Genomic DNA, 15,399 nt, shown 5'->3' with positions numbered 1-15,399 from the left:
ATAATGAGTCTGAGGTAATAGGCTTGAGCTTGTCTGTGCAGGATTTCGATTCTCGTTGATAGAAGAACATCGCCAAGTGCTGAAAACCATGTCGTGGTTGAAAACCCTTGCTGTCCAGTTCTAAGCTGGCTTAAGCGCTTCGTTGTAGACTTGAGGAGATATGTTGGTCCCTGTCGTGCACTGATATCCAGGACCATTGCTTTTCCCTATGCAAAATAATTCCAATGATATAAAGAATATGAAAATTAGAACTTAAGATGTTATGACGTTAGAAAATAACTATCGTATCGACATTTTGACTGACGAATTCGGACGATTCGAACTGGACTTATTAGAAGTTTCAAAAACTCATATCCCAGGGATAGGAATCATCAAGATAAGTGACATAAAATTTATTTACTCAGGCAGGAAGGATGGAGTATATAGACGGGGAGTGGGGCTCATGATGAATAATGAGGCTGCTAAGTCTGTTATGGCTGGGAAGGTATCAATAATAAAACACTAATCACTCATTTGACGACTAAAAATTTCAGGGTAACAGTTATAGTAGTATATTCCCCTGTAGAACCGACTGAAGTAGATACTAGCGACTCAGATGAATTTTACTTACAGTTCGAGGAGCAAATAGACAAGGTCCCAGGTAGAAATATGGTGTTTTTATCAGGAGATTTTGACGCCCAGGTCAGTAGAAATAGCGATAGATAGTCTAGGTAAATTTGATGTAGGAAAATGAAACAGTAATGGCTACAGACTGCTGCAATTTTGTAGGTATAACAATCAAGTTATAACCAATACAAGTGTTTGGTCACAAAATGTCCCATTAGTTAACATGGTATTCACGTGATGGTAAGACAGCAAACCTTATTGATTACCAGAATCAAGATTGCAAACCAAAGACAGAATCAATGCAAGACTCAATCAATCAAGACTTAAGAATCAATGCAAGGTTTATAGGACTGCTGTTATTGATGTTAAAGTAAATATCATAATCTAGTACTATCTAGGGTTAATTTAAAGTTGAAATTTTGGAACGGTAACTACCTCCCGGAAAGTTATGATGTTGGTAGACTCAAGGGTTAGTATTTGAGAGAAAATTTCCAGGAACAGTTGAATACTAAACTACAGAGTAAAAAATTTGACAATGTACAAGATAGATGGAGTAATTTTAGGAAAACAGTTTGTGAAGTTGCTGATGGTGTCTTGGGGAAGAAAGCTAGGAACGCCACTAAAAATATTAGTGAAAGAACTTTATGTTTAGTAGAGAGGAGAAGGGGCTTGCAGAAGAGTTATCTGAGTGATAGATCATATGACATTAAGAGGAATGTAATGAAAGTGGAGAAAGCATTAAACTATGAACTAAGGAGTGCGAAGTGGTGGCCTTGGATAAAACTGCCGAGGATCTGGAAGATGCTGCTAGACGGCAATAATAGTAAAATATTGTACCGGCATGTTAATAAGTTGAGAGGGATTAGTCAATCCGGAGTTGTTCCAGTTGAAGATAGGAACAGGGCCACAGTTAGTGATAAGGAAAGAGTTCAAGAGAGATGGGCTGAACATTAAGGGCCACGGTGCTGATAGTGTTGTAAATGATTTTTTTAAGTATGGTGGCTCTGAGGTTAGAAATAAATTACTGAAGATTATGAACATGATTTTTCAAAAAAGGGGAGTAAATAGCGATTTTAGGAAAACCCTAATTAAAACCCTGTATAAAAAAGGCGATAAGAGTGAGTGTGGTAGTTATGGAGGCATTAGCTTGGTTTCTGTAGATAGCAAATTACTTAATAATATGATAATTTTTGGATTAAGAGATGCTGTAGACAAAGCTATCAGAGAACAGTGCGGTTTTTGAAAGGATACAATGTGAAGGAAGAATTGTTTTGCGAGGAACAATTAGCGTCAGTCTTATAGATTATGAGCAAGCGTTCGATTATGTTGGTAGAAGAGTTTTAGCGAAGGTCTTATCCTTGTATGGTATACAGACAAATACATTAAAGTGATTAGTGACAATAACACTGCTACGGTTAAGGTAGGAAATGAGGTTAGCAGCTGGTTTCGTATTAAATCAGGAGTTAAGCAGGATTGTGTTCTATCCCCCTTTATATGGATTAATTAAAAAAAAAAAATGCACAAGACAAGTTTTTCAAAGAAAACTAAAGAGCCCCATTAAGCCAAGAATGAGCAACAATTAAGTCAACTAATCTTCCAAGCGTAAAACTACTACAAATCGCTATCAATAAATAAATAAAACTCAAAACGAACAGATATTACAATAAATAGCTGAGTCAAACTCATAACAAGCAAAAAATAGCATGAGTAGGGCTGAAAACCCCCATGCCTTCTCAAGACCAGAACACAATTTGTGCTTTACTAAAAAAAAACAAAAAACAATTGACTGTGAATTGTCAGTTTAATTGACAGATACTGACATTTGTTCCTTAAGGTTTTGATAATTTTTTATTTAAGAAAGTAAGAAAGGTGAAAACATTTCAAACATATTTTGTTTTCAGTAAAGCGCAAATTGTGTTCTGGTCTTGAGAAGGCATGGGGGCTATCAGCCCTACTCATGTTAGTTTTGCTCGTTTTGAGTTTGACTCGGCTATTCATTGTAATGTCTGCTCGTTTCGAGTTTCATTTATTTGTTGATAGTGATTTGTGGTGGTGTGGAAAAAGTTTTTTTTTAATTTCCGTTCGTTTTTAATTCACATTGTCTTTTTCATAGAAAAAATAATATTGCATATCTTCTCAATTTTTTCTATAAGAATCCATAGTCTGGGTTGCTATTTGTATGTTAGAGACACTTTTCCAACAATTTTTAATCCCAACACAAACAGTATAATTTTATTTAATTTTATAGCTTCTGAAGTTGACCTGAAAAATAAAACTTAATATCATTCCCAAAAGATTCTGTCTAAGCTGTTTGGCAACCTGGATGCACTTACACTCTTTTTATTTCTTTAAATCATAAGAGCAGAAGTATTAACAGTAGTATCCCCAAAAGTTTCAACTTAATGTCGTCCCAGCCGTTCTCGATATATTGCTGAGATGTCGTATTGGGAACCATAAACACAATGCCGTTTGATTTATTTTAAAACAACATTTAGTTTTAAAGCATAATGGGCCAATTGCATAATTGTGGGGGGTTGACATGCCTAATATCCTTAAAGACAAAGTTGCTGGACCGTTCTACTATGCTGAACAATATGGCAGTCTCAAAATTTTGACCGGATGCCTTCGGAAAATGAATGGGCTTGAGAGAAGGGCTGCTTGCTCTGGAATGTCGAGTTACTCTTAAAAAGGGCATCAGACACTCGCACTGTAATTGGAGTACAAGGAAGAGGACTCCCCCCTTCATATATCTAGTAAAAACATTTTAAACAAGTAAAAACAAAGTGTAAACATATACAATATATTTTGTTTTCAGTAAAGTGTAAATTATGTTCTGATCTTGAGAAGGTGTGGGGGTTTCAAAGACATAATTTCCAGAACTTTCAACAACGCTGAACCAAATGGCTCTCTGACAATTTTGATTAGATGTGTTTTTGGAATGCATCGGCGTGGGAGGGGGGGCTTGTTGCCATCCAATCATTTTTGACTAATAAAAAGGGCACTATGTCCTTTCAATTTACAATCGAATGAGCCCTTTTCGAAGTTTCTACGACAACAAGTGGCCATCTCAAAATTTCCATCAGATGCATTTCGGGAAAATATGTGGTCGGGGGGGGGGGGATTCACCCTCCGGTCACTTTGAATCTTACAAAGGGCACTAGAAATTCTGATTACCAATCCAATGAGCCCCCTCCGGAGTTTATGCGATCACCCTTTCTATATAAACTTTATATGCCCCCAGGGCATATCTTACAACCCTTGCCATGAGGGCTGTGGGAGAGGGGGGTTGTAATTCTCAAAAACATAATTTATGGACCTTTCAATTACGTTAAACAAAACGGCTATCTCAAAATTTTGATTGGATATGTTTGGGGAAATGGTGGGCATGGGAGAGGGGTTAGATACCCTCCAATCACTTTCTACTATTAAAAAGGGCATTGGCCCTTTTGATTTCCATTTGAATGAATCGTTTTTGAAGTTTCTACGACAACAAATTGCCAACAAATGGCAAAATTTCTATCAGCTGCATTTTGTAAAAACCCAAGATGCGGGGAGGGGGGTATCCATCCTTCGATCACTCTGAATTTTTAAAAGATGACTAGAACTTCTGATTGCCAATCCAATGAGCCCCCTCCAAAGTTTATTTTATCACCTTTTCTATATATACATTTTGTGCTTAAAATCCTTGCCCTGAGGGTTGTCACCCTCAAAGATTTAACTTCCGGACCTTTCAATTACGTTGAACAAAATGGCTATCTCAAAATTTTGATTGGATGTGTTTGGGGACATGGTGGTCGTGGTAGGGGGTTTGTTTGCCCTTCTATCACTTTCGACTATTAAAAACGGCACTTGCCCTTTCAATTTACAATCGAATGAGCTGTTTTGCAAGTTTCTGCGGCAAAAAATGGCCATGTCAAAATTTCTATCAGATGCATTTCGGAAAAACCCGAGGTGTGGGGGAGGATATACACCCTCCGATCACTCTGAATCTTAAAAAAAGACTCAATAACTTCTGACTACCAATCCAATGAGCCCCCTCCGAAGTTAATACGATCACCCTTTCTATATATGCCTTAGATGCCCCCAGGGCATAGCTTAAAACCGTTGTCCTGAGGACTGTGGGGAGGGGGTTGCATCCTCAAAGACATAATTTCTGGACCTTTCAATTACGTCGAGCAATATGGCTCTTTCAAAATTTTAATTAGATGTGTCTGGGGAAATGGTGGGCGTGGGAGTGGGGTTTGTTGCCCTCTAATAACTTTCGACTATTAAAAAGAGCACTGGCCCTTTTAATTTCCAATCTACTGAGCTGTTCTCGAAGTTTTTACGACAACAAAGGACCATCCGGAAATTTCATTCAGATGCATTTGGGGAAAATCCGAGGTGTGGGAGGGTATCCACCGTCCGATCGCTCTGAATCTTAAAATGGACACTAGAAGTTCTGATTACCGATCCAATGAGTACCCTCCTAAATTTATGCCATCATCCTTTCTATATATACCTTATACACCCTCGGGGTATAACTTACAACCCTTGCCCTGAAGGCAGTGGAGTTGGGGGATTGTCATCCTCAAAGACATAATATCCGGACCTTTCAATTACGTTGAACAAAATGGCTATCTCAAAATTTTTATGGGATGTGTTTGGTGAAATGGTGGGAGGGGGGCTAGTTGCCCTCCATTCACTTTCGACTATTAAAAAGGGCACTGGTCCCTTCAATTTCCAATTGAATGAGCTATTTTTGAAGTTTCTACGGCAACAAATGGTCATCTCAAATTTTCTATCATATTCATTTCGGAAAAACCCAAGGTGTTGGGGGGGGGGGGGGGTCCTTCCTCTGACCACTCTGAATTTTAAACAGACCACTAAAACCTCTGATTACTAATCTAATGAGCCCCTTCCAAAGTTTATAGGATCACCCTTTCTATATGTACCTTAAATGCACCCAGGGCATAAATTAAAACCCTTGCCCTGAGGGCTTTGGGGGGGGGGGGGGGTTGTTTTCCTCAAAGATATAATTTCCGGACTTTTCAATTAAGTTGAACAACATTTTAATTAGATGTGTTTGGGGAAACGGTGGGCGTGAGAGAGGGGTTTTTGCCCTCCAATCACTTTCGACTATTAAAAGGGGCACTGCCTATTTCAATTTCCAGTCGATTGAGCTATCTTCGAAGTTTCTACGACAACAAATGGCCGTCTGAAAATTTCTCTTAGATGTATTTCGGGAAAATACAAAGTGTGTGGGGGGGGTATTCACCCTGAGATCACTCTGAATCTGAAAAACTGCACTAGAAGTTCTGATTAACAACCCAATCAGCCCCTTCCGAAGTTTATACGATCATCCTTTCTATATATATACGGTACCTTATATGTCCCAGGGCATAACTTACAACCCTTTTCCTGACGGTTTTGGGGGGGGGGGGGCGGGGTGGGTCATCCTTAAAGACATAATTTCTGGATCTTTCAATTACGTCGATCAAAATGGTTATCTCAAAATTTTGATTGGATCTGTTTGAGGAAATATGTACTTTAGATGCCACCAGGACATAACTTAAAACCGTTGCCCTGAGGTCTGTTGGGAGGGTGTGGCCATCCTTAAAGAAATAATTTCCGGACCTTCCAATTAAGTTGAACAAAATGTGTATTTCAAAATTTTGATTAGATGTGTTTGGGGAAATGGTGGGCGTGGGAGGGGGTTTGTTGCTGTCCAATCGCTTCCGACTATTAATAAGGGCATTGGCCCTTTCAAATTTCAATCGTTTGAGCTGTTTTCAAAGTTTCTACGACAACAAATGACCATCTCAAAATTTCTATCACATTTATTTTGGGAAAATGCGAGGTGTGGGGAGGTATCCATCCTCCGATCACTCTGAACATTAGAAAGGGCACTAGAACTTCAGATTTCCAATCCAATGAGCCAATCAATTCTGCTCATTTTAGGGTTAAATGCTGCTTTTTACTTACATATTTTATGGCGGGGGGGGGGGCTGGCTGGGTTGGTGCAAAAAGCTTCAAGAAATGCATCAAAAATATGAAACTGATATTTAATCCCTCTGGATATCCGGAAATATATATTGTCTACACTGTTATTATGAAAGTAAAGAGTAGCATTTAACGCCAAAATTATCAGAATTTATTCTGTATAGGAGTAGGAGAATGCTCGTTTGATCAGAAATTGAGAGTTCTGGTCCTTTTTTTATAAGTCGAAATTGATTAGAGATCAACCAGCCTGTGGGGGGGGGGGGGGAAACGCCGGCTCCCTTTGAGCATAAATGTAAAAGCAAGGAATAGTGATATCACTAATTGAGTGTCAAGACATTTAGAAAAAAAAATGATTTTCAGCAGGATTCTGAAAATTCTATTCTCATAATTCTTGGGATATAACATTTCGAGCGTAGCAATGTATAGAGGGTAAGTGTTAAATCGATGATAAAGAAACATAACAAACTCTTCACGTTGCCCAGGCAATGCAAGTCTTGTTTTGAATTTAATCCCTGTTAAATGTGAGGAATCCGAGCCCATTGAGTTGAAATTGTAAATTTACAATTTTGCCAAAATAGTGGAAAAATAAAGATGGTGCATAGACATATCTGTGGATCTATATAATGGAACTTTAGTCTAAAGGGACAAACTTAGGAAATGTGCAAAAAAAAAAAAAAGTTACAAAAACTTCTAGCACCCCACTTGCTAAATACAACAACGCAAGAAATCGCAAGAAAACCGGACATATTTATAAACAGTAAAAAAAAAAAAAAAAGGATCAAGAATTGGAATGCAAATATTTGGCTCCCAAGCTACACTACAGATTTCTCAGTTATATTTCATCAAGTAAAACTCTATTATTAAAAATATGTTTAAAGCATTCTTGTAGAGAACATTCGGAAAGGTTTTCATATAACTTTTCCTTCTCGATACTACTTTTCAATTAGAGTAAAGTTCGTGTGCTTACAATAAATATACATCAAAATTCTCTCTTTCTTCAAACTTTTTAAGATCTAGGAAATCTGGTAATCGCTTACAATTTTGTGTCCCTTTTATTTCAACGAATAATGAACCGGAAGTACTATCTGGGCTGTGGTGACAAAACAGTAAGACAACATAAAACACCTTCCCGAAAAGGTTGGGTTTCTCGGTGGCTGACGTTTACCCCCTTGAAAATCCCGTCCCCCCACGGAAAACATCCCCGAAAAATACCCCCCGCGGAAAATACCCCCGGGAAAATACTCCCCGATAGAAAATACCCCCGACGGACCCCCTCCTCCCCCGTAAAAATTCACCGTTGAAAATACTTCCCCCCCGTTTAAAATACCCCTCCCCCCCCCCCCCCCGTGGAAAATAAGGTTTTCCAAATTTTAGAATTTTATTTGAGCTTTTTTTTCCGTTGGGGGAAGGAATTTTGGTACTTCTATATTATACGCCACTCACTCAAGTTTACGCTGTGTAAAACTCGAGAAAAAACAGGTTTCTTCGTTAGTTTCTTTCAGCTTAGCGTGAGACAAGACAAAGACAATTGACAGAATAGATGGGAAATATATAATTTGGACTATAAATTTTCTCATGAGGGGGAGGAGGTAAAGTATTTGGACAGGTTGAAGTCAGAAAACAATTCTTACATCATAATATGCAGGATAATTGCACCTAACACATTTTGCATGCATACCCACGATCCTTTACCCCCCCCCCCCCCCAATGCAAATATATAGCCCAAATTTGTTTCTAAAGATATTAAATTTAAAAAAAAAGTTTTTTCAACTAAAAGTAAGGAGTAACATCAAAACTTAAAACGAACAGAAATTACAACGTATATGAAAGCAGTTGCTGCTTCCACAAGACGCTAATGTTTTAACTTTCTGTCCTAATTCCTTAATTCCTGAAACACAATGACCGTTTAACTAGAATAATATGCATTTTTTTAATTATATAAGAAAAGTATTAGCGTAAAGAGCAAGGTCTTAAGGAGGAAGCAACCCTATTCATGTACGTAATAATTTCTGTTCGTTTTAAGGTTTAATGTTGCTCCTTACTTTCAGTTGAAAAACATATTTTTTTAAAATTTAATTGCTTACAGATAGTATCTGTTAATAGGAATCATACTGAACAAGTTCTTTAAAGAAAAGTAAAGAGCCTCATAAAACTAAAAATGAGCAGAAATAAAGTCAAATAATTTTCAAAGTAAAAACTATGGAGTATAATATAGAAAAAGACATAAAATATTTTTTTCTATGGAAAAGTCTATGTCAATAAGAAATGAACAGAAAATAATTAAAAAAACTTTTTCCACAAAAAAAGTTTGTCAAAGACTAGTAAAGAGCCTAATTAAGCCAAAAATGATTGGAAATAAATTCGAATAATTTTCCAAGCGTGAGACGGCCACAAAATACCATCAATAAATGAATTAAACCCGAAACGAACAGAAATTTCAATAAATAACCGATTAAAACTCAAAATGAGCAAAAATTAACATGAGTAGGGCTGACAATCCCTCACCTTCGTAATATGAGAACATAATTTGCACTTTAGGCTACTGAAAACAAAATACATCATACATGTTTTCACTTTTTTTACTTTAATAAATAAAGAAGTATTAAGACTATAAGGAGTAAATATCAGAATATTTATATCAAACTGACAATGCACGGTTATTTTTTTTTTTTTTTTTAGTAAAGTGCAAATGATGTTATGGTCTCAAGAAGACATGGGTGTTGTCAGCCCTACTCGATTTAATTTTTGCTCGTTTTAAGTTTGACTAGGTTATCTATTGTAATTTCAGTTCGTTTTGGGTTTCATTTATTCACTTATGGTGATTTATGGCAGTTTTACACTTGGAAGACAAGAAAAACAAACTCGTAGAATTTGACAACGTTTTCGTCCGTAAAAACTTAAACAATAAGAATGTGTTGGTTCCAAAGCCAACTATTCTTTCAAAGGAAAGCTAAACCTTCTTAATTTTTTTGGTGTCATATGTTTTTAGCTTAATTTTAATGATTGTTCGTCTATATTTGTTTTCTTCAATTTTTTCTTTAACTTGGCGCCCGCTACTGCCTTAAATTGCAGAAGTTTATGTGGAAGTCTTTTCAACAAAAGTGGATTTGCGGTTTTTTCTAAGTTCATATGATACTTATGGTGTGTAAATTCTTCTTTTTCCTGTTTCTTAGCACTTTTCAACGAAACTAAAAAAAAAAAACTCAAATAAAATTCTCAAATTTGGAAACCTTGTTTTCTCCGGGGGATGGGGGGGGGGGTATTTTCTGGGGGTGTATTTTCCAGGGGGTGTTTCCCACGTGGGGCAATTTTCGCGGGGGGGATGTATTTTCCGGGAGGGTATTTTCTGGGGGGGGGTATTTACCGGGGGTATTTTCAGCAGAGTATTTTCCGAGGAGGGGGGGGGGTATTTTCCACGGGCATTTTGACCAAAATGGGGTAATGGATATTGAATGATTCTTATTGTTTCAAAACAAAATTCTCTTCATAATCAAACCCCCCTTTACTAGTGTCCACAAAACTGTGGATGTTCTCTGCGGTCTGCGCCCTCTTCGCTCGGATGGCATGCGCAAAATGATTGGGCCTTTATACCAAAATGGGATGTTAGATATTGACTGACGCTTCTAGTATCATAACAAAAGAACTGATCTGTTCATAAGCTTTATCTATCAACCTTTTTGTTGAGTCTTCGTCTCAGTTTTATAAGACGCAAATTCAAGAATTTGAAACATTTAATGGTTCAGATTATAACGACAGATTGTTTCTAGGAGATGGAACTACTTCAAAGACAAAAAGTCCAAGCTTTAAAATAAGGCAGAACGAAGTTTATTATAGCCTGTTATAGAAAAGATTTTCCAAAAAAAGATAATTTAATTGTTCCATCTAATCCCTAGTTTGTAGCTCATTTCAAACTGCTAGGACACGCAGAAGGCGCTATACAACACGACGTGGTGCCATTTTCTGTTATGTTTATATATATTTTACGAACCCATTTCTTGAATTTTAATGTTATTCTGATGCTTAAAACTAAGATCTTAAATTTTATCATAAAACTATTGTAAAACAAAACATTTCCCATTGGATCTTAGGGCTCTAAGATGCAGTGTCTTAAAAATAATTGTTTATTTGTGTTTTCATTATAGTTAGCATGGCGCTCCAAGTTTCAGGATTTTGTCATATTTTATAAATTTTATCAGTCATGGTTATCTTTATTTTATCTGAAACAAAGGTACTTATTACCGGTCAGTGTTTTTTATTGGGTATTTCTTATTCATAAAACACTTTAAACTTGAAAAAAGGAAGTTTGAGCTTAGTCTTTTCTTTTCTTTTTATGCGAAAAATGCAATTCTAAGACTTTTTTTCATCTTTTGAGAAAAAAGTACAAAATAAATAAATATAAAAGTACAAAATAAATAAATATAAATAAATATAAAAATAAATATAAAAGTCCAATTTTTGATACGATAAGCCTGCATCTAGTCACAACCATACAATTACCAAGAAAGGGGACGATCTGAATCACGCAATGGCAAGACTGCACTCCTGTGTAGCTTCGGTTATACCAGTCAAAACTACGTTGAGGCTGGGACATGGTGGTCAAGCACTTTGAAAAGTCTGACCAGTATATAAGCCAAGGAAAACATTGGGAGCATTGAACCCCTTGCTCCCTCCCAAGAAAAAGGAAAATCTTACAAAACCAGTGTATTTGATTAATAGCTATGCTACCGTAAAAGACTGAAATTTGGTGAATGTCGACAATCACCGGTGAAAGTCCGAAATAAGGAAATTTAATAAATATTTCGGACTTACGCCAAGCGACTTGCAGTTTTTTTTAACTAGTTAGCTTTATTAGTCTTATGCAAGGTTTGATGGTGACAGGTTAGGTTATAAATCTCAGAAATGGGTTAGAAATTAGGTTAGAAACTCAAAAATATAAATACCAGAAATGCTCAACATTCACCATTAGTGCATAGTGAATGCCAACAAACACATGGTCGCCTTGTGTATGTCCGAAATATTTGTTAAATATCCTCATTTCGGACTTTCACCGGTGAATGTCGACATTCATCAGAGTTTGGGATTTCACCGTAAAAGTTATATTAATAGTACGCATTTAATAAATAAAGGTAAGTACAAAACATTTAGTTCAAAGTCAGGAATTTACGTGTCTCCTCCCGAAACTGATTTCCTGATTTTGACAACTTTTTTTTTCTAATTGTACCTTTTATTTTAGGGACGAAGCCACGATGGCCGCATCCAATTTTTATTTGCGAGAAGAGAAAGATGACAATAAAGTTATTCTTGAAGATAAGGACTTGGAAATTATTGGTTCTCCTTTCATCAAATATGGAGACAGCACTGTGATTGTTCAGCATATCGAGTCAGGATTATATCTATCGTATAAGGTCAGTAGTAGAACTAGAAAGGTTGGGGTTATGCTACTTGTATTGCTTTTTCAGAAGAAAACCTTATCGAGAGTTCGTTTTAAATGTAACTTGTTTAGGGTGTTAAAACTCCCTTGAAACAAAGTCATTTAACGGAATATAAAAACGGTGAACAGAGAAGACAAGGTGACATTTTAGGTGACAAGTAACCAAGTATGTATTAGAGGAAAATATTTAGAATTGATGAAGAGAGAGAAATGGCTTGAAAGAGGGCTCTATTATGGAATACCTGACGTACATCATGGAATAGTAATAAAAATTAAAAAAAGGAAATGTTGGTCAGAAAAGTGCTTACAGACATGAAGGTAAGAAAAGGTTTCCACAGACAGCTATAGTGAGAAAGAGAGAGGAAGAAACAGAGAGATGAAAGAGAAATACGGAAAGGGAATGGAAGGGACAGAGTGACAGATGAAAGACGAAGATCGATTGACAAATTGATTGATCAATTGAATGATCGATTGATCAATCGAAGAATCAATTGATTTTCGGGATTATGGGATATCCCAAGGACTTTTTATTTTCCAATAAAACAGTTTCAAAATTCTTTTACTCATGTTCAAATATAGGCTGCGAATTCGCTTTTACTCTTTTTTATTCTTTTTTCTTTTATTTAATGCTTATACTAAAATAAAGTTGTCTTTATGTTAGACATATGAAACAAAAAAGAAAGGCGTTGGCAAGGTGGAAGAAAAACAAGCTGTTCTTCACGAAGAGGGTAAAATGGACGATGGCCTGGAATTTAGCAGGTCTCAAGAGGAAGAATCTAGGACAGCCCGCGTTATCAGAAAATGCAGTTCACTGTTCAATCGATTCATAATGTAAGCATGTTATTTTATTGTTTTAACTATAATAATTTAAATGTTCTTATGAGCGATTTCAGGTATTTTTTTCTGTTTTGAGTCATTTTACGATTAATTTTGAATAGCTTTTTCCAAAAGTTTTTTTTCACAGATAAATTAATAGTGATATCAAACCCAAAATGGAGGATAAATAGACTCCCATAACAAATCAGACCTAAAATAAGTCTGAATGAACAATAAAGCCAGAGTCAAAACAAACAGGAGTGAATATAAATATTCATTCGTGATCCCTTAGATATAAAACTTTAGATTAAAGAAAGTCAAAAGGAATAATCAAGTCGCACTTCTAACAAACAAAAGTCAGCACAAATAAGAATGAGGCTATGCCTTTGTTGTCGAACGGCTTATGATCAAGGTCAAGAAGCCCAGGGTAGGGCTCATAATCATCAAAAATATTCCAAGTCTCGAAATTCCATTTAGTCTGGGCTGATCAAGGTACTTCAACCTTGAGAGAAAAAACACACTGTTTTAAAATTAATTTGTTTTGGTCACCGCTTGGACAGGGATGTCCAGCGAGTAGTGAGCCGTTTCCTGGCTTTTTTTTATCTAAATAGTAAAAGAAATTAGCTCTTTTTTCTGTTAAATCGGGAGCTAGTTCGTTTTGCACTAAATCGGAACTTGTTTTTTTTTTGTGTTGAGTCAGGACTCAGACATTTTTGTGCCAAGTCACGACATTTTGAACCAAACGAATCCATAGTTTGGATCAAATACATTCTCAGACCACACTGTCTATACATGACAAATGAAAATCCTCGTTTTTTCACCCTTTTTGATTTTATTTTTCATTTTGATAGTTTTTTTTTCTCTCTAAGTTTCATTTGTCATAGTTTGGATCCAGCACCTTTATGCATCGATTTAGTAATTAGCTTGTTTTTCCATCGAGTCAGGAATTACCTCGATAAGTCCTGAAACAGAACATTTATACTGAAACAATATTTTTCGGCGATATGTATTTCATAATGACGAAAGATAAGCCGAGGTGTAACGAAGCAAACAAATTGATAATGATAGCAATGACGATTGATTTTGGATTTTAACATGGATAAGGTCATCAATACCTACCAAACCTTTGAAAATCAAAGATATCGACTGGATAAATTGCTGAAAGACAAAGAAGTTTTTGACCCACCATCTTAGCAATTAAAGAAAACAAAGGTTCGGCGATATGTCTTTCATAATGACAAAATACAAGCCAAGGCAAAGGAAGAAGTTTTTGTCCCACCACCTGAACAATTAAATGAAATAAAGGTTCGGTGATTGAGTAGCAATGAAGATTGAGTTTTGGATTTTGACATGGATAAGGTCATCAATACCTACCATACCTTTGAAAATCAAAGATATGGACTGGATAAATTGCTGAAAGACAAAGAAGTTTTTGTCCCACCACCTTAGCAATTAAAGCAAACAAAGGTTCGGCGATATGTCTTTCATAATGGCAAAAGACAAGCCAAGGCAAAAGAAGATGTTTTTGTCCCACCACCTGAACAATGAATAGAAACAAAGGTGGCCGTGAATGCCTTCCATACCTTGTAAAATCTAAAACCTGGACTAGATAAATCGTGGAAAGAAAAAAAAAGTTTTTGTCCCACTACCTGAACAATTGAAAGAAACAAATTTTTGGCGATCTGTCTGACATAATGACAAAAGACAAACCGAGGCAAAAGTTAAAGATCCAATAGAAAGTTTAATTATACAAGGGCACCACTTCTAATTTGAGGTCCATTTGGACGTCATGACACCAAGAAAAGGCTCATATTGTCTGCGTTTGGAACACAAGCGAGTGTGAATTTATATAAAGAACCCAAATTACTCTTAAGAGTTATAAGGTCTTTGACCAGCTTGCAGAAAACTACAGACTAATTTACAAGGCCCTCAATGTTTTTTCACTGGCCTTGATATTACTAACTTTTAGTGCATGATTTAAATTCTCAAAAAGCTAAACCAATATCAGTTTTATTTTATCCTGAAACTTTTATTTTTAGGGGTTTAGATCGTCTTCAAACGAATAGGAGAACTTCGACACTTTTCCGTCAAGTTAGTCTGATAGAAATGATAAAACTATTAGAAGACTTAATTAATTACTTTGCAGAGCCCGAAGAGGATATAGGTAAGCACCAATTTATTATGTTGTTTATACAGTGTAAACTTGTCGGACCATGATACCTTTCAGAGTTATATTTTGGCCATATTCCGCACAAATCCTTAAGGGTTTACCCTCTTTATAGTCTTAGTCCCAACTTAATTAACTATATAATCTATTGAAATAGCTATTGCATATACGAGTAGAAATATAGTAATGTTGATCTTTTAGCCAGTTTATGAAGTAGAAATTCTTACAAAACGATTTAAAGTGGCGAAACTTAAGAAAAACTACAACTCAATTCGAAAGCCTGTCATGTTTAAGTATAGTCCTTCTTTTGAATTCTGAGCCTTTACGTTCCTTCCGGTTTTTCTGGTAGGTAATTCTATTCTACAGGGTCATTACACTCTTTCTTTGTCAGGAGATT

General features: G+C 36.1%; 1 protein-coding gene across 1 annotated transcript in view; it reads left to right on the top strand.

Annotated features, from left to right (window-relative positions):
• Positions 1 to 15,399, top strand: part of RyR (Ryanodine receptor) — a 602,377-nt gene that overhangs the window by 113,615 nt on the left and 473,363 nt on the right. The window contains 3 exon segments of the mRNA XM_089093383.1: positions 11,822 to 11,993; positions 12,681 to 12,850; positions 14,875 to 14,999. Of these exon segments, the coding sequence (XP_088949509.1) occupies positions 11,822 to 11,993; positions 12,681 to 12,850; positions 14,875 to 14,999 (467 nt within the window).

The sequence above is a fragment of the Artemia sp. Qi Xiang Cuo genome, chromosome 8 (genome assembly GCF_049724085.1).
Source record: "Artemia sp. Qi Xiang Cuo chromosome 8, ASM4972408v1, whole genome shotgun sequence".
NCBI lineage: Eukaryota > Metazoa > Arthropoda > Branchiopoda > Anostraca > Artemiidae > Artemia > Artemia sp. Qi Xiang Cuo.
The sequence above is the reverse complement of the archived record's forward strand: the minus strand, read 5'-3'. Positions and strand labels throughout refer to the sequence as shown.